Here is a 22,792-nt window from a genome sequence, read left to right on the forward strand (position 1 = left end):
TGACATTGATGATTAGCTGGGTGTGGATTCGAGTTGGGGTGACATTATTGATGATTAGCTGGGTGTGGATTTGAGTTGGGATGACATTGATGATTAGCTGGGTGTGTATTTGAGTTGGGGTGACATTGATGATTAGCTGGGTGTGGATTTGAGTTGGGGTGACATTATTGATGATTAACTGGGTGTGGATTTGAGTTGGGGTGACATTATTGATGATTAGCTGGGGTCTGGATTTGAGTTGGGGTGACATGATTAGCTGGGTGTGTATTTGAGTTGGGGTGACATTATTGATTAGTTGGGTGTGGATCTGAGTTGGGGTGACATTGATTATCGGGGTGTGTATTTGAGTTGGGGTGACATTGATGATTAGCTGGGTGTGGATTTGAGTTGGGATAACATTATTGATGATTAGTTGGGTGTGGATTTGAGTTGGGGTTACATTGATGATTATCGGGGTGTGGATTTGAGTTGGGATGACATTGAAGATTAGCTGGGTGGATGTGAGTTGGGATGACATTATTGATGATTAGCTGGGTGTGGATTGAGTTAGGATGACATTATTGGTGATTAACTGGGTGTGGATTTGAGTTGGGATGACATTGATGATTAGCTGAGTGTGGATGTAGGTTGGGATGACATTATTGATGATTAGCTGGGGGAGTTTTTGTCTTCATAGTGTTTTCTCCCCATCTACGAATGTTTCCTGTGTGCCTTTACTGAAGTCTTGTAAAGCTGTGAGTGTACTTACGTGCCTCCTGCTGCTGAGGCCTGGTCTGCTGCTCCTCCCACTGAGTGAGCGATGCTTCTGCTGGATTCCTGTGCACTCCCTCATTACCCGCCTTGCTGAGAGCTCAGTCATTCTGCGGGACCCAGGGTTTGCGGGAGCTTTCCAGGTACACAGGTGCCATGCGTGCTCCTCCACCCTGCGCTGGTCTTGCCTGCTGCTCTCGTGGGTGTCCCGGGTAAATGCAAGCCCCCCGCTTATAGGCAGCCCTCATATGATGGCTCCCAGCACTTTCTGTCCCACCGTTAGGGGCCCTGGGACCTGTTCTTCCAGTGACCCAGATGGGTGAGGCTATAACAGCCCTGGCCGGCTGCCTCTGCCATTTGGTGACCATGATGGGGAGGTGTCAGCAAAGCACCCTTTGTGTTGACTCCTCCTTCTGCCAGGTCTGTACTTTCTATCCGGTCACCCCTTCTCCCTCGGACCCCCCCAGATCAGCTGCTATCCCCAGGCCCTACCATCAGGGGACCCAGGCCTGGTCAGGGAAAGTTGCTGGGTGCCACATTCTCCCCCATCATCCCGCTCACTGCTTTCTCTTGACGGGTAAGGCTTCCCGAATGACGGGAACTGACGGTCGTGGTGAAGGCGAGGCCGGTTTCATCAGGCATTTAGCAGCCAAGGGGTGGCTCATGAATGCAGATACAGTGCGGGGGCTGGAGAGGAGCTGGGCTGGGCTGACCTGGGAGGCTGAGGCTGATGGAGAGCGGGCAGGTAGGGTGGAGAGGCAGGAAGGCTGGTGGCAGTCACATTGCTGAGGGCCTAGAGCCTGGCCAGGGAGCCATGGAGAGAGGCAGTGGGTGGGCTGGGGGTTCAGGCCTGCTTGGAGGGGAGGCAGCTGGTGCAGTGGCCCATACCCCATGGGGTGAAGACCAGGGCAGGGTCCAGGGACGGCTTTGGGGGTGACCTGGAGCTGCTCAGGAAGTGAGATGGCTCAGCCTGACCTGGCCATTGACTGGCAAGGAACAGGACGGAGAAGTTGCGTTATGGGCCTTTGGTGAGTGTGACATTGTCATTGTTGACATAGCTTTAAAGATCTGATTGCTTAGGACATGCCTTGTAGCGCTACCAGCGTCTCAGCATTTGGCAGGTGTAGTCCAGTTCTGTTTGCACTTCCTCAGTCTTATTTCTAGAAGGGAGAGTTCCCAGCCTTGCTTGATTTCCTCCCACTGATGGGAGGCTCATCACTTTACGGGAGGCTCATTTGACTTAGGCCTTCTGAGGGTAGTTTCATTCTGATAGATTTTTTTTTTTTTTTTTTTTTTGAGACTGAGTCTCACTCTTGTCACCCATGCTGGAGTACAGTGGCATGATCTCGGCTCACTGCAAGCTCTGCCTCCCAGGTTCATGTGATTCTCCTGCCTCAGCCTCCCAAGTAGCTGGGAATACAGGCACCTGCCACCACGCCCGGCTAATTTTTTGTATTTTTAGTAGAGACGGGGTTTCACCATGTTAGCCAGGATGGTCTCGATCTCCTGACCTCGTGATCCGCCTGCCTCAGCCTCCCAAAGTGCTGGGATTACAGGCGTGAGCCAGCGCGCCCGGCCTCATTCTGGTAGATCTTTAGAGGCTTGGTGTGCATGTGTTTGGAGGGCTCTCTTGCAAGCCTTTTGTGAGTCCTCTTGGTTCCTTCCTCCCACTCGGGGTTCCCGGGCTCCCTGCGGCACGGTGGGTCTAACACAGAGACTTGCTCTTTCTTTCCTCCTGTAGTGCTTCACCGATACAGACACATTTTGGGATTGTGGCAGCCAGATATCGGGCCGTATGGAGGACTGCTGAACGTGGTGGTAAGTCCCGGAGCCTCGTGACGGGGTCTGTGCATGGGCAGGAGTGGTGCCTCACGTGGAGGAGTTTGAGGGCCTCTTCTACCTGGGAACAAGCTGCCCAGATGTGCCTTCGAGGTAATTGCCGAAAACTTCTTGCTCCGTCACTTTTCAGGGGCCAATTTTATTTTCCAAATGGGCAAAGATTCACTTAGAGCAACACTTTGGCCTCGTGGTCCGTCCTTGGACTCTGGTCGGAGGGGGTGGCTTGCGAGGGCCTTTGCTTCCTGGATGCCGAGGCCCAGCGTGCACATGTTGGCAGGGTCTGGAGCTCGCCCTCAGCCGGGTGCTTCCTTTCTTGGTCTTTGCCCCACATGTTCCAGCCATGTTGCACTCTGACGTCTGTTTCCTTGGGTTCTTCCGTGGACCCCTTCTGACTACCATGGTCTGGAAGGTGCTAGCACGTTGCAGGCGGAAGTCCAGGCTGGTGGCAGTCGCCTCCATTTCCCTTCTCCCGGCAGCCTGCTGTGGGGTCTGAGGACCCGTGAGGACATTTCTTTCCTGTTTGTTGGGTCTGCCATGGCAGTGCCTGTCTAGTCCCGGGTACTCAGTCACGGCCGGAGATGGAAGTCTGGCTTTCTTTTTTATTAAATTCTCATTTTCTGGTGAAGTTTTCCTTCTCTTTGTTAATCTTTTTGGGTATAGTAGTGAAAGTTTCTTTCAAGTCTAGCCCCCGCCTTTTCTCCTGATCTCCAGGCATGCTGGCTACCCCCCACCCCTCACCATGCACCTGGGCACTTGTCTGGGTCCCGTGGCCGGGTCTCCCCAGGAGTCCCTGGCCCCGGCCAGCAGGCAGAGCTGAGTCAGAGCACCTGTTCTGCGCGGGCCCGGGGTGTGCGTGCATCTCAGGCTTGGGGAGGCGTCTCGTTCTTGTTCCGGGTCACTCTCCTTCCCAGGACACAGCCCTCTGTAGGGCGTAGCTGGAAGCCCTCCGTGCACTCCTTCCCCAGGGCCTGATTCCGCCTTTTCTCTTCCTGGCTTTGTGAGTCATGCTTCGCTTGACCCCTTTGCCTTTCAGCAGTCACTCTACTTCCCTTCTCCACCTCCCACCCCTCACTCAGGATTCCACCGGTGCCTTGTGCAGCTGCCTGTGTGCAGCGTGGGGCTGTTCTCTAGTTGCCGTCTTTGGCGTTTGGCTGCAGTAGTCCTGGCTCCTTTGTGGCCCTGATCTCCGTGTGTGCCTCTCCAGCCTGCGGGTGCCAGGCATGGGCCTTCCTCCCCAGCCAGTGGTCAGTGGCCTCAGGAAGCGGGGAGAAGGCCCTGCCCCTTGCCCCTCAGCCTGTCCCTTCTCTTCAGGGCCATGGGTCCTTGTCTCTGGGCTACCTTCATTGCTCTCTGATGTGTTCAGTCTTTTTTCTTTTTCTTGTTTTCTTCCTCCTGGAATTAGGAGACAGTGTTCAGTCTTCATGGCTGGTCTCGGCAGGAGGGCAGGTTTGATGGGAGCTCTGGGGCCGGGGCCAGGAGCAGATGTGTGCTCGTAGTTTTAGTTTCTGTGCTTCTCGGTCACCTGCCAATGTATGTTGAAAAGTAGCTGCTCATTCAACACAGTGAAGTCGTCCGACTTTTCTTGGTGTTTGCAGGGGTCCCTGTGGAGTGAGGAGGTGGTGCTCTGTGGGGTCTGCATGGCTTCCGGTCCACCCTCCCACCCTCTTCCCCTGTCTCCCTCCCACCCTGCGTCCCGCCCCCTGCGCCCTCCTGCTGGAGCCTCTTGAACGGAAAACCCCGCCCTGACTTTGTTGAGCTCTGGGCAGGGGTCTGACCCCTGAGGTGTCACTATTGCCATCGCTCTTGCTGTGTTGAAAACCCGGCGCTGGTGTTGTGGTTGTGCCTGGCTCCCTTTTGTGCACTCGGGACCAAGGGCTGAGCCCAGCGAGGGCAGGGCGGGTGTGTCTGTCTCCCCGTGGCCTCCGAGTAGGTTCTTCCGGGCCTGGCGTGCATGGCCCTCGGGCAGATGCTCCTCTGCGGCTCTGGGCTTTGCCCCCAGGTGGGGTTTGGGGCAGGGACACACAAGCTTCTCCGTTGTCATCTGGTAGGAGCAGCGGCCGTGGAGAAACCCGCTCTGCGTTTGTGTTGGGCGTTGCGTGGTCCAGCCTTGCGTTTAGGCTGTTTCCTCCGAGAGACCAGCCCGGCAGCTCACAGCGTGGGCAGATTGCGTTCCTTTCTTTTAGTGGAGGAAGGGTGGTAATTGTTTTTCTTACTGGTAGTGAGTAATAGAGTAAAAAAAAAAAAAACCCAAAAAGCAGTGGATGATTGGGGAAAGTGGAGTCCGTGAGAGAACGGCACCAGCTCACGCTTGACCCAGGCTCATTCGCCCCAGAAATGATGGAATTCTTTCCTCCGTCGCTGGAGCTAGAAGTCTCATGGGTCCTGGCTATCCCAGAAGAGGGTGATGCTAGGCTGTCCTTCCTTATAAGCATGTGGCCGCTGTACCCAGAGCATGCTGGGGCACACCCACCTCTGCGTTTGCACAGTCAGTGCCCAGACACGCGAGGACACATGGGCAGTGCACTCCTCGGCTCTTCCCGCTTCTGAGCTCCCCCGCCCCGAGGTCCTGGCGTCTCTCTCCTCCCCTGCACTTTGGTTTTGAAGCAAATCCCAGGCCCGTGGCATTTCAGCTGTCCCTCCCTCCGTGCAGCACTCTAAGAAAGGGGGTGTTTCCTGCATTTCCGTGTCACTGCCACACCTGACAAAAGTGGCAATTGTTCCTTCTGTTGCCTGTTGCCCAGGCCATGGCACGCTTCCCGGACCATCTCAAAGCCGCCTTTGAGCGGCAGTTTGTTCAGCTCAGGACGTGAACGAGGCCCTTGCACTGCCGTTGTTCACTCTTTCCTGTTGGGAAATGCACCCCGTTCCCTCTGTCCGGTCGGCACCTTACCTGGTCTCACTTTCTGGATTATTCTGCCTCCTCCTGGTGTCCACCCCATCTTAGAGCTGGAAGATAGTGCTGGGCACTGGCTTGGATTCGAGGCACCTCGAGGGTGGGCGTGCACGTCCCATGTGCTGGCCTGGCAGGAGCTTCTCTGTGCGATTGCAGTGCGGGGAGCCATGCAGGGCCGCTTCACTCTGGCCTGGGAGCCGCTTGTGGACCTTTGCCCATCTCCTCCTGTAGGTGGATGGTTTGTTCATCATTGGGTGGATGTACCTGCCTCCCCATGACCCCCACGTCGATGACCCCATGAGATTCAAGCCTCTGTTCAGGATCCACCTGATGGAGAGGAAGGCCGCCACAGTGGAGTGCATGTACGGCCACAAAGGGCCCCACCACGGCCACATCCAGGTGTGTGCGGGACTGGGTCCTCACTGTCCCAGGGCTGTCCTGTGTGGGCTCCACCCAGGCCCACTGTGCTGTTCTCAGCTGCAGACCTGGCCTGTAGCAGGTCAGCGGGTGGGAGGGAGCTCCGCCCTGCCCTGCTTTCTTGTTCACGCCTCCGTGGCGCGGTGGACTCCGCAGCGGTCACTTGCCGGACCCCTCTGTTGATTCTGCCCTCAGTTAGAGCCGCTGGTTCTTTGCAATTTCAGTTTCTCCGTTTCTTTTTTTCCTGTTTGCAAGAATATCAGTGTGGAATCAAGTGCGCTCTCTGTTCTCTGATTTGGTCTGGCAGTGGCCTCCATGGTGAGCGCAGCGTGTCATCTGCCACACCCTGAGTGTGAGACGCAGCCCTTTTGCTGCTCTGTGTCCCTGGGAAATGCAAACGCCCTCTCTGAGACGTGCCACTGCCTCCTGCTCTGGGGGAGGCGCCACTGCCGCCTGCTCTGCGGGAGCGTTGCTCAGGGAGACTCAGCCCCCTCTGCTGGCACCGCGTTGGTTGCATCTTGGGTGCCTGCAGCGGGGTTTGGTGGGTGTGGTGCAGGAGGGGTTGTGGCCACCTGCCTGGCGTGGGGGATGCTGTGACGACTCTGTTCCTCACTCTTCTCTTTCCTCGCATTGCGAACACTGAAGATTGTGAAGAAGGATGAGTTCTCCACCAAGTGCAACCAGACGGACCACCACAGGATGTCCGGCGGGAGGCAGGAGGTGAGCCCATGAGCCGGCCCTGTGTTCACGTGGCGTGGACCTTTCCCACGCGGGAGGGAAGTCAGCAGCATGCGACCTGCATGGTGGCCATTTCCCGTGGTTCAGCCAGTATTGTTGGTGTAGACCGCGCATCCTGCACACTCGAGGAACAGCATTGTGCGGGCGGGCAGGTTGCCAGTCCCCTCCCACCGCAGAACGAAGGAACTGCACAGGCCGTTTCTTTAGTTAGCTCTGCTTTGCCCCTTTGGCGGGCACATCCACTTGCTGTGGGGTTGCTGGGGAGTTCCTGGGGGGTTGCTGGGGGGTTGCTTCTAGGACGTGAGCTGCAGGGAGACCCGAGGGCTGCACCCAGAGCTCCTGAGTTTCCCACCCTCGAGCAGACTGTGTGGAGGCTTCCGGATCATGCCAGTGCAGGGGGGAAGCCTGTGTGTATTTTAATATTGCCCTTGAGTTTTAGCTTTCAAGGATCTAAGTCTTAAACTGCCATCTCAAAAAACACTCTTAAGAAGGAAGGTACGGTGGCTCACACCTGTATTCCCAGCTCTTTGGGAGGCTGAGGCAGGAGGATCACTTGAAGTCAGGAGTTCAAAACCAGCCAGGGAAACATAGTGAGACCCTGTCTCTACAAAACCCAAAAATATTAGGCAGGTATGGTGGCATGCCAGCTACTTAGGAGGCTGGGGTGGGAGGATTGTCTGAGCCCAGGAGGTGGAGGCTGCAGTGAGCTATGATCGCACCACTGCACTCTCACGTGGGTGTCTCAAAAGAAAAAACAAAAAATTAGCCAGGCACACTACCATGCCTGGCTAATTTTTTTGTATTTTTAGTAGAGATGGGGTTATGCCATGTTGCCCAGGCTGGTCGCAAACTCCTGGGCTCAAGCCATCTTCCCACCTTGGCCTCCCAAAGTGCTGGGATTGCAGGTGTGAGCCACCGTGCCCGGCCAGGGTGTGCGTTTCTTAGCTAGTTTGAGTTTCTGGCGGTTTCCCCATCAGTCAGAGGACTGCAGAGAGGGTTAAGATGAACCAAATGTCCTGTTTCTTGGAATCCTTTGCAGGTGAGTGAGGTTCCTGTTTTCTCGAATAGATGGCATGTGAAGATGATCAATAATGGAAAGGTTTTCTTCATTTATTACGTTGTCATTTTAGATTTGGTTTTATATACAGAAACCTACAACGTATGTGTGATTGCTGTGGTTCACTTTTTTTTTTTTTTTTTTGAAATGGAGTCTTGCTCTGTTGCCCAGGCTGGAGTGCAGTGGGGCGATGTTGGCAATTCTACTGCCTCAGCCTCCCGAGTAGCTGAGATTACAGGCATCTGCCACCATGCTCGGCTACTTTTTGTATTTTTAGTGGAGTTGGGGTTTCACCATGTTGGTCAGGCTGGTCTCGAACTCCTGGGCACAAGTGATCTTCCCGCCTTGGCCTCCCAAAGTTCTGGGGCTACAGGCATGAGCCACTGTGCCCAGCCGTATTTTTAATTTTTACATAAGCAGATGTATCCATCTTTCTTTAAAAGACTCTCAGTTTAGTGCCGTCCCGAGATCTCTTCCCGACCCAGATATGTTTACAAATGAGCTTGGTGATCTGCCCACCTCGGCCTCCCATAGTGCTGGGATTACAGGTGTGAGTCACCGTGCCGGGCCTTATGGTTCACATTTAATTGAAAAATGTCAACAGATTTTTCAAGAATAGAAACTCCTCAGCTGTTGAGCCCTTAAAAAAGAAAACCGTATTCTGGTACTATATACTCTGGGATTAGGAAGAGTTTCTGTAAGCCAGCTTCTGTGCGGGCTCTTTGTTGATTTTGAACTGGAGTAGTATTTTTCCGGATTGTAAATATAACAACAGATGCTCCTTGTGGAAATGAGAGGAACCCCCGGGAGTGAAGGTGAGAGGGAAGGTCGTACTGGAATCTTGATGGGGGTGTGAATTTATGTTTCCCTTATTCTGAGTGAGGCCAACCTAGTGTCTTGGGGTCAGGAGCTCTCTGTGGGCGCTTTCTCAGGAGCTGTCTGCTCAGAGCCCGTGCCTCTCTTTCTGTTTGGTGTTGGCGAGTTTCAAGTGGGTTTGTGGGAGCTTGTTAACTATTTGGAAACTGAAGCCCTTCCAGATAGCAGTTGCCAGGTTTTTTTCTTGTTCATTTTTTTTTGTCTTTGGATTTGTCTTATGGTGTGTTTTCATCCATGGAACTTTTTATCTTTAATGTTAATTTTCAGAGACGGGGTGTCTCACTTTGTTGCCCAGGCTGGTCCCAAACTCCTGGGCACAAGTGATCTTCCCGCCTTGGCCTCCCAAAGTTCTGGGGCTACAGGCATGAGCCACTGTGCCCAGCCGTATTTTTAATTTTTACATAAGCAGATGTATCCATCTTTCTTTAAAAGACTCTCAGTTTAGTGCCGTCCCGAGATCTCTCCCCGACCCAGATATGTTTACAAATGAGCTCATGCTTTTATTTTTCTCTTGTGTCTGTGTCTGGTTCTGCTGGATTTATTCTGATGTGAAATGTAAGGCTCAGCCCCAGCCTTGGTTCTGTGCAGACCTGCGCTGTTATCCCTACACTGGATGTGGAATAACCACACTTTCTCCATCAATTTGTAGTGCTGCTTTTGTCCTCGGTTACCCTGTATATTTGGTTCATTTCTGGACTTGATATTGTGATGCATATGTCTGTCTACATGTCAGTACCACACTATTCTAATTCTTGTAGTTTTTATTTGTTCTGAGACGTAGTCTCGCCCTGTCCAGTGCAGTGGTGTGATCTTGGCTCACTGCAACCTCCACCTCCTGGGTTCAAGTGATTCTCCTGCCTCAGCCTCTCTCCCAAGTAGCTGGGATTACAGATGCCCACCACCACGCCTTGCTAATTTTTATATTTGTAGCAGAGACAGGGTTTCACCATGTTGGCCAGGTTGGTCTTGAACTCCTGACCTCAGGTGATCTGCCCGCCTTGGCCTCCCAAAGTGCTGGGATAACAGGTGTGAGTCATCGCGCCTGGCCGAATTTTTGTAGTTTTATCACTATATTTTATTTTATTTTATTTTATTTTTTTGACTTAGAGACAGGGTCTCACTGTGTTGCCCAGGCTGGGCTCAAGTGATCCTCCTACTTCAGCCTCCCAAAGTGTTGGGATTACAGCTGTGAGCCACTGCACTGGCCTGTCACTAATTTTAATTGTCTGTATTTCTAGTCTATTTTGGAATGTTCCCGACTCATTTTGTTCATTTGCTATATAAACTCTAGAAGCAGCTATTTCCCAGAAACATCCCTTTGCTGTCTCTTGCGATTGGAATTGCAGCACGCTTACGGTCAGTGTATGGAGCGCTGCCGTTTGTGTGATGTCCACACCCCATCCAACACACTCCCTTGGCTTGTCCCGCTCCTGAGCTCCCCCTCCCGGAGTTGACAGAGTGAGGGTGCCACTGTCCCAGGTAGGGCAGAGGCTGGTGACGGTGCTGCCCCGCCCATCCTAGAGTGACAGCGGCCTCTCCTCTCCTGAAGCGGCTGCACTGGCTGCGCCCTCCTGTGGGGCTTGTCACCTGGTCCCACAGTCACTTTGTTCATCTTGAGGCCTGCAGTGTCCTCGCTCCTTTTCTCTCAGGACGTGTAGGGGTTCAGAGGGTGGGGGTCTCTGTGGATTCATGCATCAGCTGGGAGCTCCTCTCCACTTTGTAGCTAAGTCTTTTTAGGCCAGAGAGCAGGTAGGTTACTGGGAGAGCTGCGTTCCAGGAAGAGGACGTCCCAGGAGGTCCGGACACGGTGACACATCCTGATAATTTTCACAACTGAGGTAAAAGATTGGGCACAGGAATTCGGTACTGCCCTGTGCTCTGCTGGCTGGTAACTTCTGGATCAGCACTGTGTTCGTCCATTTTCACACTGCTGATAAAGACATACCCGAGACTGGGTAATCTAAGTGAAAGAGGTTGAATGGACTCACAGTTCCATGTGGCTGGGGAGGGCTCACAATCATGGTGGAAGGTGAAAGGCACATCTTACGTGGTGGCAAGCAAAAGAAGAGAGAACTTGCACAGGGGAACTCCCCTTTATAAAACCATCGACTCTCGTGAGACTTATTCACTATCATGAGAGCAGCATGGAAAAGACCCCCACCCCCATGATTCGCTTACCTGCCACGGGGTCCCTCCCATGAAGAGCTACAGTTCAAGATGAGATTTGGGTGGGGACATAGCCAGACCGTATCAAGCATGTTCCAAGGGAGTGGAGTCCTGTCTGCAGGGAGGTTGGAGGGGCTGGGCCGTGGACAGGGGAGGCTGCGAGGGCAGTGCAGTCTCTTTGGCATCCCTGCACCTCTGTGTGGGTCACCGCTGCCCTGGGAGGTCGTTCCTTGCGCCCAGGCTGCCTAATTGGCATGATCTGATGATGTTCCCAGGGTTGTGGGTTCCCTCAGCCCTGGGTCCTTGTGAGAAATGGGACCCTTGGGTCCACCCAGACCTGGCCTTTTCTCTATGGGTGCTAAATCTCAGGCCTGAGAAAAGAGCAGAGAGAAGGGAGGATGGGCCATGCTCCTGTCCCAAGCAGCCAGCAGGCATCCTTGTCACCCTCAGCCCCTCTGCCAGAGCTGCCGTGAGGGTCGCGAGGACAACGTGTTTAGTGAGCAGGCCCTGGGTCAACGTGAAATGGATCGTTGTCGTGCATGTCCTGGGCTCCCTGTTTTTTTTCCTTGTATGTATTGTGTGGCTTATATGTATTGCTCTGATAAGTTATTTCATAGTAAACATGCTCGGGACGGCCTTGTTCTGGGTAACAGGGTCTGGCTGGTAGTCCCGTTGCTTGGACCTCTTTATGCAAACTGAGGTCATGGCTGCAGGTGCACACTCGTCTTCCTGGTGGTGTCAAGTTGAGGTCTCATTACTCACAGTGGTAACGTTGAAATCTTTCTTCATTATATTCAGTTGCTTTTGATTCTGTTATTTAAAGAGCCTTTCCTCAAGTTTAGCCAGTCAAGTTTTAATTTTGATGAGGTCCAATTTGTGAAACTTTTTGTTTTCTTTTATGGTTATTTTCTGAGTCCTAAAAAACATTCTAAAAATTGAGTCTTAAAAAACTCAGTTTGCAAAGACAGGCTCCATTTTTTTTTTTTAGAAATTTGGTAGTGTCACATCAGGTTCTGCATTTGTGTGGAGGCCTGTGCCCCATCTTGAATGATCTTGTGTGTGGTATAAGGCGGGATCATGGTCCCTTCTTTATATGAAAACCCAACTGACGGAGCACCTTGCTGAAAACCTTCCTTTCCTCAGGGGCAGGCACGGGCACCTCCGCTGCAGTCAGGCAGCTAGGTCTGCGGGGGGTTTCTGGGCTGCTGGCTCTGTTGGTGCCTGTGTGAGGCCTGAGGCTTGCACGCCATCTCGTGACGGGAGCTTGTACTGGGCAAGTCCTGAGAGCGGCCTGGTCCTGCTGCTTTGCTCTTCGCCTTCCTGATTGCCTGTCTGTCCCAGTTCTTTGCTTTTCCATAGGAATTTCAGACTTGGCAAGTCCAGTCTGTGTAGTGCCTGGTGGACTTGTGGTTGGCATGAGGTTGGATCCGTAGATCAATCTGGAGAGAGCTGCTCTTGGAATGGGGCTAGATGGCTCCCAGGCCACGCACATGGCATCTCTATGTGCCCAGGCATTTTCACTTCCTTTCAGCAGTGTTCGGTGATTTTCGGAATAGATCTTAAATGTATTTTGTAACATTTATTCCCAAGTCTTATGTTTTTTGAGGATTTTGAACATAGAGTTTTTTAAATTTCATTTTTATATTTTGTGCTGCTAGGACACAAAAATCCAGGTGGCTTCTCTGTTGACCGTGTGGTCCTGCCAGGTGCTCAGGGCAGCCCCTACAGTGATTCTGTTTCTTGTCAGAGTTTGGAGCAGTGATGTGTGAAAGCGATTGACCGTAGTGTTTCCTCTTTTTTGTGAGTTGCTTATGCGTCCCTTCCAGAGTTAAGTCTAGATAATGACTGGAAACACTGTATTGAGCTAGGAATTTGGAAGTTTGGATGAATTCCGTAAATTGTGTAGAATCAAACCATTACGCATCATGTGATGGCAGAATGCAGGGCGGACTGCTGGGGCTGCAGAGTTTTTGGGAGCCCCCTTAGCAAACCTGCTTTTCCTTTGAAAAAGGAAAATCCGAGTCACTGGCCGAGGGCTCAGTGTGTCATCCTTGGGTGACTCGCATGGCTCAGGGTTGCTGGTGAGGGTCCCGGAACACTCAGGCTCCTAGGAGCCAGAGAAGCAGGCTGAGGGGCGCTGCGGTGCAGAGCCAGAGTCTGTAGATGCTGTTCCTGCCCCACTGGTGGGCACGGAAGGGAGGCCCACTCTGAGCTGTGATCATGGCTGTGGCCCCCAGCTCACCTGGGCTCCCCACAGCCCCTGCTGCTTCCCACCCAGCAGACGAAGGGCCCGGGACCTTCACTTTTTGTTGGCAGGCACCTCTGACGTGGGGTCAAGCCCGGCAGCTCCCCTTTCTCTTCCCAGCACCGAGTCCATCCTGCCCCACCAGGAGGGCCCTGCAGGTGCCTGTGCGCTGACAAAGGAGGACACGCTGTGTCCTCTCAGTGGCACAGCTGGCAGCCTCTTCACAGCCTCCTGTCATATTGATATTCATGATCTGCGTTCTTTTGGAAGGAGTTTCGGACGTGGCTGAGGGAGGAATGGGGGCGCACGCTGGAGGACATCTTCCACGAGCACATGCAGGAGCTCATCCTGATGAAGTTCATCTACACCAGTCAGTACGAGTGAGTGCGGCTCCTGCTCGGTGCTGGGGCGGCCCTCTCCTGGGGTGTGCTGGGGGCGCAGGCCTGTCCTGGTGGGTGCTGGGGCATAGTCCTCTGTCCCAGTGGGTGCTGGGATGTAGCCCTCCGGCTGGGTGCTGGGGTTCAGCCCTCTCTCCTGCTGGGGGCTGGGAGTGCAGCCCCTCTCTGGGTGCTGGGAGCATAGTTCTCTCTCTCTGTGGGTGCTAGGGCACAGTCCTCCCTCTCCCAGTGGGTGCTCGGAACACAGCCCCTCTCTCTGTGGCTGCTGGGAGTGCAGGCCTTCCTATAGCTGCTGTGGCACAGCCCCAGCCCCCGTCCTTCACCCGAGTGTCTGTTTTTGTCTGATTTCTTGTCACCCCCACCAGCACTGGTGCTCTAGAGGTCAGCCCCGCTCAGCCCAGTGCGGGGGTCCCCTCCATGGTGACTTGGGCTCCTTTCCTCCGGGTAATGGAACAGGCTGGCACTTCCTTTCCTCTCCTGCCTAAAGCTCTGCCCTGGCCCCAGTGCTCCCCTTAACCCCAGAAGTCTTGTTGGAAGCGGGCGTGCAGGAGGGTGGGGGGGGCGAGGGCTCCCCCATGCGCATTGCTGCCCACAGGCCTGGTGGACACTTGGCCCCGGTTGAGCTGAGCTGCCCGCCCTACCCCGCCCTGCAAAGCTTGGCCCTGGCGCCTTCGGCATTATCAGTCCTGCCTGCCTCGCGAGGTCTCCTGTACTGACCCTCCCGCTCCCCACAGCAACTGCCTGACCTACCGCCGCATCTACCTGCCGCCCAGCCGCCCCGACGACCTCATCAAGCCTGGCCTCTTCAAAGGTACCTATGGTAGCCACGGCCTGGAGATCGTGATGCTCAGCTTCCACGGCCGGCGTGCCAGGGGCACCAAGATCACGGTGAGTGGCGGCTGCCCTGGTCGGCAGGGCTCTGGGAGCACCCGGCCCAACTGGGCTGTGGAGTCAGGGAACTTGGGCGGACACAGATCCCGGCACCCTTGCTCCTCAGAGTGGGCTTGCACCCGCAGCCCTGGAAGCTTGGGAAAGCAGATTCTCGGGCCCCAGCCAGCCCGCTGCACCGGAATGGCATTTCCACAAGACCCTCAGGGAGTCTGTGTGCTTCCAAGGTGGCCTTTCCACACCACTGCTCAGCCCTGGCCAGCCTGGCCGCCCTGGGGGGTTTAGGAAGTGCGGACAGCAGACCCCACACAGGCTCAGATTTAACTGGGGACAGCCCGGGAAAGGGGCCCCTCCGGCAGCTGCATGGAGACCCTTGTGCTCGAAGACAGCTCCCACCGTCGGGGCTTCAGCAGCTCCTCTCCTTGGAGTGGCCTGAGGGTGGGCTGTGTGGTGAGCCCAACAGTATCGCCTCTCCCGGGGCTGTGAACAGGGGCTCCTGGCACATGCTGCCCGCCTGCCCTGCGTGGTTATTGGGATCCTGGCAGACAGCGCCTGAAGGGGCAGAGCCTCTTCCCCAACCCTCCAGGGATCAGGGCCACATCTGTCATGATGGGGCATTCCCTGGACTCCAGAGTTTTGGCTCCCGGACTCCTCACAGAGTTTTGGGGCTGAAGCATCTTCCCAGGGCTCGGCTCCAGTGCTGTGCCTTTTAGGCGGACAGATCTGGGCTGCCCCCTTGGGCTGCTGCCCGGCTCTGGGATGTTCTTTGAACTTCTCTGAGGGCAGTTGAGCAGGTGTGAGCCAGCCACCATCCTCTGGGGCACTCATAGGCGTCGCTGGCCCCCGCCACTTTCTAAGGGATTCTGAGACTTCTTCCTCTGTCAGGGATGCTGCTAAGTCAGTGGGAAGGCTGATGCCAGCTCGCTCAACCAGAGGTGGGTCTGGGCTGGAGCCCGCACAGCGGTGCTGCTGCTGCTGGCCCGAGCCCTGCTGACCACCACCCGCTCCACAGGGCGACCCCAACATCCCTGCCGGGCAGCAGACGGTGGAGATCGACCTGAGGCACCGGATTCAGCTGCCCGACCTCGAGAACCAGCGCAACTTCAACGAGCTCTCCCGCCTTGTCCTGGAGGTGCGCGAGCGGGTGCGCCAGGAGCAGCAGGAAGGCGGGCACGAGGCGGGCGAGGGTCGCGGCCAGCAGGGACCCCGGGAGTCCCAGCCAAGCCCTGCCCAGCCCAGGGTGGAGGCGCCCAGCAGGGGCCCAGACGGGACACCTGGTGAGGACAGTGGCAAGCCCGGGGATGCCTCGGCCGCAGCTGAGCCGCCTGCCCAGTGTGGGCAGGGGCAGCCATTTGTGCTGCCCGTGGGCGTGAGCTCCAGGAATGAGGACTACCCCCGAACCTGCAGGATGTGGTAAGGATGCGGCGGGCGCTGGGGCCTGAGGGTGGGACAGCATGTGCTTCAGTGAGGGTCCCAGCCCCACACGCAGCACGGGCGGAGAGGGCCTGTGACCTCACAGAGGGCGGCAGCCAGTGCTTTGGGACAGGAGTGGGGCCTCTCACCCCTTGGGCCACATCCCCCAGCACCTGAGCAAGCAGCCGCACAGCTGGGTCCTGTCCTGGAGGCTCCTGTCCTTCCACCCCTTCTGGGGTACCTCAGAGCTACAGGAGCACAAGGTCTCCAGATGCCTCACATCCCTGCAGCAGTGCCGCTCCCCCAGTGGCTTCTAAAGCTACGTGCTTCCAGTCAATCAAGTGAAAGATCAGGTAAACTGTCCAGCAGCTTTGAAAGCAGGAAATGAACAAGACCCCTTCCCCACCCACCGCGTGGAAAGCTCGCCTGAGTGTCCACCCACTCCGTGGAAAGCTTGCCTGGGTCGCCTGGGTGTCCACCCACCCTGTGGAAAGCCTGCCTGGTTTGGTGTCCTCCTGGTCAGCGTCTTGCCGGTCACCTTCGGCCATCTCCCAGTGTGTGGTTCACATGCGGGTCCTGCTTTCCTGCCCCTTCCCTCCTCTGTGCCTGCCTGCCTCTGCTGTGCCGGGCCAGTGCCTGGGTGGCCAGTGGAGTGGATACCAGCTGAGACTGCGTGGGAGGGGCTGGCATTGCCGTTGCCCCTGCAGGGCTTGGGCGGCTGACATGGGACGAGGCCTGCGCAGCTCCCAGCTGGTGTCTTGCTGACCTTTTAAACACAGTTTTGTCTGGGCCACCGCCTTCAGTGCCCCAGGCCCCTTGCCGTTCAGGTTGCTCCTCATAGATGAACAAGGCCCTTGCCCTGTGTCCTTACCCTTTACAGCTGTTTAAATTCAAGTGAACTGAAATTGAATAAAATGAAAAATCCAGGCCCTCAGCCGCCCAGGCCATGTTTCAAGTGCTTCATGGCCACATGTGGCTGGACAGTGCAGCTCTAGAACATTCCATCACCGTAGAGGGTTCTGCTGGACAGTGGCCTTGGGGGCCATTTTGAGGGTCCACCTGTCAGTTTCCTGGCATCAAAGTCATTCTGCCATTGTCAAGTTACGAGTCATTTTCCTTTTACCTACAAGCCATGCCGTCGTGTGTCTGCATTTCCCGCTAAACTTGCCATCATGGAGGGAAGGGTGCAGCCGGCCCAGCTCCTGGAGGGGTCTGGATGTCTGGGTGGGGCTTTCTTCATGTTCCCATGTATGATAATGGTGACTGGGGTTTACAGAGAGAGGCATGCAAATAGTGTTGGAGTGTTGTTTTAGCTGATGTAAATGTTTGAATAGCTAAAAAAGGAAAAAAGCTCTGTTACCCTTCAAAAATCTTAAAACCCCCCATACTTCACAACCAGCTCAGACCCAGTTTGCGAGTCGCAGCACGTGCTGTGGCCACTGGCCAGGAAGCCCTGTCCAGCCCCTCTCCCCAGCTAACCTGCAGGATAGTCCCTGCTGTGCTGAATATGGGGGCTCCCGAGCCCTTCCCTTAGTTTATGGGTCTGCAGGGCCTGTCCACGGCACCTATACGGGGAGTGCCTATTGCTTTTGTTCTGACCACAGTGCGATGGCTGCACCTGCCTCTGGTCACTGGAACTTCTCCCCGCACCTGAGAAGCCTCAGGTCCAGGTCCTGGTCCACGGGGCTGTTCTCCCCCGGGGCCTTTAGAGCCTCAGTGGGTGATTCCAGGCCAGCTCCTTACTTCTTGTCATCTGTTGGAAGAATTTAGCTGCTTGCAAGACAGACATAAGTGTCTTCCTGTCTGATGTTGACTTCAAAGCCATAAGTGGGTGTTTGCGAGTTTTTCCTTCGGAGTTAGTGTCAGACGCAGGCTGTCTGTGTTAGAGCTCATTGTTTGTATGGGGACATAACTCCCAGAAATCAAGATTTTTTTCCACGTTGGGCCTGCTTTATGAAACGTGTGTTTTGGATCAGAGCTCTTCGAACCTGCAGAGACCTCTTGTTTCCGTTCGGTGACTCGGCAGTGTGCAGTCAGTGGGTGAATCCCTCTCACGGGCACTGCGAGTCAGCGCCCATCCGCCGAGCAGCCCCGAGCTCTGGCCTCTGCGTCCATCATCAGGTGGGCTCGGCCTGCACCCGTAGCTACCCCTTCAGAGACAGGCTTAGCCCACGCCCCCAGCTGCCCCTGCAGAGACAGGCTGGCTCTGGGAGTCAGCTTCTGGCTGATGAACAGTGGATGTGGCTCTTGTGGCACAGAGCGGGTCACAGAATGCTGGATGTGGCGTGCACTGGACTCAGCCCTCCCCCAGCTCACACTTTCCCTCTTGTTTCTGTTCAGTTTTTATGGCACAGGCCTCATCGCGGGCCACGGCTTCACCAGCCCTGAACGCACCCCCGGGGTCTTCATCCTCTTCGATGAGGACCGCTTCGGGTTCGTCTGGCTGGAGCTGAAATCCTTCAGCCTGTACAGCCGGGTCCAGGCCACCTTCCGGAACGCAGATGCGCCATCCCCACAGGCCTTCGATGAGATGCTCAAGAACATTCAGTCCCTCACTTCCTGACCGGCCACGTCCTTGCGGCCACATCCTGGGCGGCTCTGGGGCTCTGGACTCTGACCTGTGAATAGAAGCAGCATGCACTTTGGAAATCCGGCCTTTTGACCAGAACGCACACCTCGTCGGGGGTCCCAGCCCAGCCACCCCCCAGCACTTTATGTAGAGAGTGTGACATAGACCTGCATATTTGTCAGTGCCATGATGGAAGAAGCTGAGCATGTCTTACCAAAAAAAGAGAGAACGAGCTGGAATACAGCGGATCTAGGGGGACAGCCGCGGGACCGCATGAGAATTGAAGCGGTGGGGTTGCCGCACCCTGGGCTGGCTGGCGGTTTTCTCAGGAAACAGGACCCTCTGGCGCTCTTTTCCCGTGAGCGGATAGAATGATAGACTGGGTCGTGTGTGAGACGCATGTGTTGCACCCCACCCCGTTGGGGGAAGCCGGGCAGCAGTGGCCTCTGGGAGGGAGTCAGGAAGAGGCAGACAGCTCAGGCAGCGCAGGTGTGATGGGCACAGTGTGCGGAGAGCAAGCTCGGGACGTTGATAGGATCTCAGGCTTGGGGCCGGGACTCTGGAGTGAATCCCCATTTCTCTACCGGCTCGCTTGGAGTTTGGACAGAAGCATTTCACCTCTGATCTCAGCTTCCCCACCTGTGGAGTGGGCTTAGTGACCTGAGTCACTAGGGAATGTCACTGTGAATGCACGGCCCAGCCCACTCACCTGCCCCGGCCCCTCTTCTCCAGCTTTGGAGCCAAGGCCATCGTTCCAGCCACTTGACTGTCCTTGACGGCCAGTTCCAGACAGGGCGTTTGTTTGGTCCCTGCCTTCCTCCCTGCACACACATGGTGTCAAAACCAAGCTGCTGGCACTTCCTCCAGAATGCAGGGCTCCAGGCCCGCTTGTCTGAAGCAGTGTGTGGTCCACACAGGTGCCAGGAGTGCCCATGGGAGGTGACGAGGAAACCCCTTTGCAGGTGAGGGGATGGCTTTCTAGAAAAGCCACATCTGCAGCTGAGGACACACTTTGGAAAGCGGGACCCTCCAGCTTGGAGACCCCGTGGACTGACGCCTCCAGGGCTGTGTGCCCCGTGTCGTGTTAACCTGCGTGTGGGGGCCCTGTCTGAGGTCTTGGCTGAGGTTGGCATCTCCTGAAGAACAGAGTACGGTGCCTGGAGCTGGCCCTTCCCCCAGCCTGCAGCCAGCTCTGTGCCCGAGTGGGCGTCCCCAGCGAGTCTTCCCTCTCTGCTGCTTGTCCTTGTGTCTGGGCTGCGCCAAGCCTTTGTGCTGGGCGCCCTGGACATGTCCTGCTGGTGAGGGACCCCGGGAAGATGACAGTCTGTGTGCCTTTGTGTGGAGACCAACCTGAGGATGTCCTGGGAAACGTTTTCCTGATGAATTTCTCCTTGACTGGCCTTTAAAAAAAAAAAAAAAAAATTCCCATTGCCCAGCCTCAGTGCATTTGGCAAATTCTTACTTCGTGTCCCAGAGTCAGAGAATTGGCAAAGGCCCCTAAATGGCAATCTGGCTGGCCTGGGAGAAAGACTCAGGAGAAAAGCCAGTGGAGAAGGTGCCTCTCCAAGGCGGCAGCAGGGCTGCCCACCCGTGAGCCACGCAGACCCCCAGGCGCGCCTGCTGGCTCTCGTGTGTGGCCCCAGTTTCCAGCGGCTTTTGCAGCATTAGCCTACAAGCTTTGCCACTCCCTGCCCTCTGTGGTGGTCACTGTTTTTCTCTCGTGCCAAATGAGGTGGTCTCTGAGTGACAGTGACTGTGGCCTTGCAGCCTGGAGGACCCTTGGCATGTAGACTTGGCACCATTGGAGATTCACCATTGTTTAAATAAAATCAAGCAAATGCATTTTTACCAAGAGCCCGAGGCTGGCTCTAAGGGACCCAGTCCATCAGAGGCGCACCCTCTGGGGCTTGAAGAGCACACTGCAGGAGACGAGTGCTTCTGATTAAAGGAATCTCAGATCTCACGTGCGCTTCCAGTGTTTGGGTATAGAAATGCCTTCCACCCATCATGTCTCAGCCATGGCTGTGGTCAGCTCATGTGGCTCCTGGTGTGTGTGTTGGGGGGGTCTGTCTGTGGTGGTGACCTGCGGTGATGCCAGGCAGGGCCAGAGCTACACAGCCAGTCTCTCCAGTTGTGACTACAGGCCTTGTTTTTTCCACTCCAACGCGTTCTTATCCAGTTCTTGGCTCCGGTTCTGTAGGGACATGCATAGAATCTGCGTGTCTTGAAACACAGCAGCTTCCCTTATGGGGGAAGACATCCACCCTCTTGGGAAGCTGCAGGTGAGAACTCGGAAGGGCTGATATCATCGGAGGCCCTATCAAGGGCAGCTAAGAGTTGGATAAAACCGTTTCCAAGGAGGAGGCTGAGTAAGCCAGTTCAGGACAGCCAAGCGCATTGGGCTTGATTGGGGAAGGTGGCAGGTGGAGCTGGGAGGTTGGGGCTGTCCACCGTTTGCACCATGGGTGCCTTTCCCTCGCTGTGCCACTCCTCTGGGGCAGGATCAGGTCTGCTCTCTGGAGTGGGGCTGCCTGCGGTGCAGCTGTGCACGCCTGGATGTGCTTTTTATCACTCGTTTAGAAATGATGTGATTGAAGATTTCAAACAGGTCATTGGAAGCTTTTCTGTACCGGCACTGAATGTTTGCACGAGGAAGTTGCAAACGACTTCTATAGGCTGAGATTCAAGGTGAGTGGTATTGGGGTCCCTCAGCCCACCTGGGCCCTGACCTCAGTGTCCGCTGCTGTGTGTGAGTGGCGTAGCGGGAGAACCTCAGGCTCCCTTATTCCTTGTTCCTGACCATGCCCTGGGCCCCTTCGGTCTGGCTGCGGCTCTGTGGTGTCCCTGCCCTGACACTGGGCACCTGCATCCCTAGCAAGCCCATCTGGCACACGAGGGGGCGGGGGCGGCCGTGGCCTTCCTCTAGCCACATGTCCTGCTGGCCGCTCCATTTCAGCTTTGTGCAGAAGCAGGTTGGAGCTGGAGGTTTTTCTCTGGGAACCTGCATTTGTGCTGCAGCCGCCTGCGAGGGCCCTCCAGCCACTGGCTCTGGCTTCCCTGACTCCTCAGGGCTTGTTCACCCCCAGGCTTTCTCGCCTGCACATGGTTAGGCCATTTTCAGTGCTCGTGGGAGTCACGGACAGCAGCAGAACCTCCTCAGCCCCTTGGTTACTTCGGAACGCCTGCCCACATGCACCTTCCAAGCTCGTGTTGTGCTCATGGCTGCGGGGTCTCAGGTGCGAACAGCAGACACTGAGCTCTGGTCCACCATCCAAGGCTCTGCGGAAAGAGCAGCTGGGCTCTTCCAGGATGTCTCCCTTCTGGCTGCTGCCTTCATGGTGTGACTTTTAAGAACACTTATGGGAATGTGCTCATAGAACCACCACCTGCCCTGAGAATAAAACTCCTTGAATCACGATCAAGTCCAGTGTTAACGTGACCCAGCCTGTCTTTACTCTGGGGAGAGACCAGGGACATCATTTGACTACGCATCCTCAGAATTATTTAGAGGAGAAAGCAGCAGATCATTTCCATTCGGCTGGTAGTTTTTTGTTGGTTTTTTGAGACAGGGTCTTGCTCTGTCACCTGGGCTGGAGTGCAGAGGCATGATCACTGCTCACTGAGGCCTTGACCTCCTAGGCTCAAGCCATCTGCCCACATTAGCCTCCCAAATAGCTGGGACCACAGGTACCCACCACCACCAGGCCTGGCTAACTTGTGTTTTTTTTTTTTTTTTTTTTTTTTTTGAGACGGAGTCACGCTGTGGTCCAGGCTGGAGTGCAGTGGCTGGATCTCAGCTCACTGCAAGCTCCGCCTCCTGGGTTCACGCCATTCTCCTGCCTCAGCCTCCCGAGTAGCTGGGACTACAGGCGCCCGCCACCTCGCCCGGCTAGTTTTTTGTATTTCTTAATAGAGACGGGGTTTCACCGTGTTAGCCAGGATGGTCTCGATCTCCTGACCTCGTGATCCGCCCGTCTCGGCCTCCCAAAGTGCTGGGATTACAGGCTTGAGCCACCGCGCCTGGCCGCTAACTTGTTTTTGTAGAGATGGGGTTTTGCCATGTTGCTCAGGCTGGTCTTGAACTCCTGGGCTTAAGTAATCCACCCACCTCTGCCTCCCAAAGTGCTGGGATTATAGGCGTGAGCCACTGCGCCCAGCCTTGGCCTGCACTTTGAATGGGAATGAGACTGTGCAAACAGTGGAATAACCTGTGTCACCCACAGCTCAGTGGCTTGCATGCCAGCCCTCCGGGGCTGCTGGCCAGGAGACTAGCCAGAGCACGAGGGGGTCAGAGCCATGTGGTTTTGGCCTGATTCTGCATTTGGTTGTTCCTGGAGGCCATGTAGCCAGCCTGCGTTAGGAAAGCACTGTGCCATCTGATCGTGAGCCCCTCCGCGCCCCCTGGTAAGGTGACCTTGCAGCAGGAGCTGTGCCCTGCCTGGGTAGGCACCCACTGGGTAGGACCGGAGCAAGCCTGGCAGCCGCCACCTGCACCCACGCACTTGTGTTTCTCCTCGCAGTTTTAAGTAAATCTGTTTTTGAA

General features: G+C 55.5%; 1 protein-coding gene across 3 annotated transcripts in view; it reads left to right on the forward strand.

Moving 5' to 3' along the window:
• Positions 1–21,667, forward strand: part of FBXO31 (F-box protein 31) — a 55,655-nt gene extending 33,988 nt beyond the window's left edge. For 2 of the 3 annotated variants that reach the window (XM_009197008.3, XM_003917283.4), the window contains 7 exons: positions 2,492–2,568; positions 5,714–5,881; positions 6,545–6,619; positions 13,252–13,361; positions 14,114–14,267; positions 15,280–15,680; positions 18,021–21,667. In XM_009197008.3, the coding sequence (XP_009195272.1) occupies positions 2,492–2,568; positions 5,714–5,881; positions 6,545–6,619; positions 13,252–13,361; positions 14,114–14,267; positions 15,280–15,680; positions 18,021–18,243 (1,208 nt within the window). In that variant the 3' untranslated portion in view covers positions 18,244–21,667. Of the gene's footprint in view, positions 1–2,491; positions 2,569–5,713; positions 5,882–6,544; positions 6,620–13,251; positions 13,362–14,113; positions 14,268–15,279; positions 15,681–15,850; positions 16,034–18,020 lie in introns of all 3 variants that reach the window. The other variant, XR_641723.3, reaches the window with a different exon arrangement.
• Positions 21,668–22,792: the final 1,125 nt, after the last annotated feature.

The sequence above is a fragment of the Papio anubis genome, chromosome 18, assembly GCF_008728515.1.
Source record: "Papio anubis isolate 15944 chromosome 18, Panubis1.0, whole genome shotgun sequence".
In the NCBI taxonomy this organism is placed as follows: Eukaryota; Metazoa; Chordata; class Mammalia; order Primates; family Cercopithecidae; genus Papio; species Papio anubis.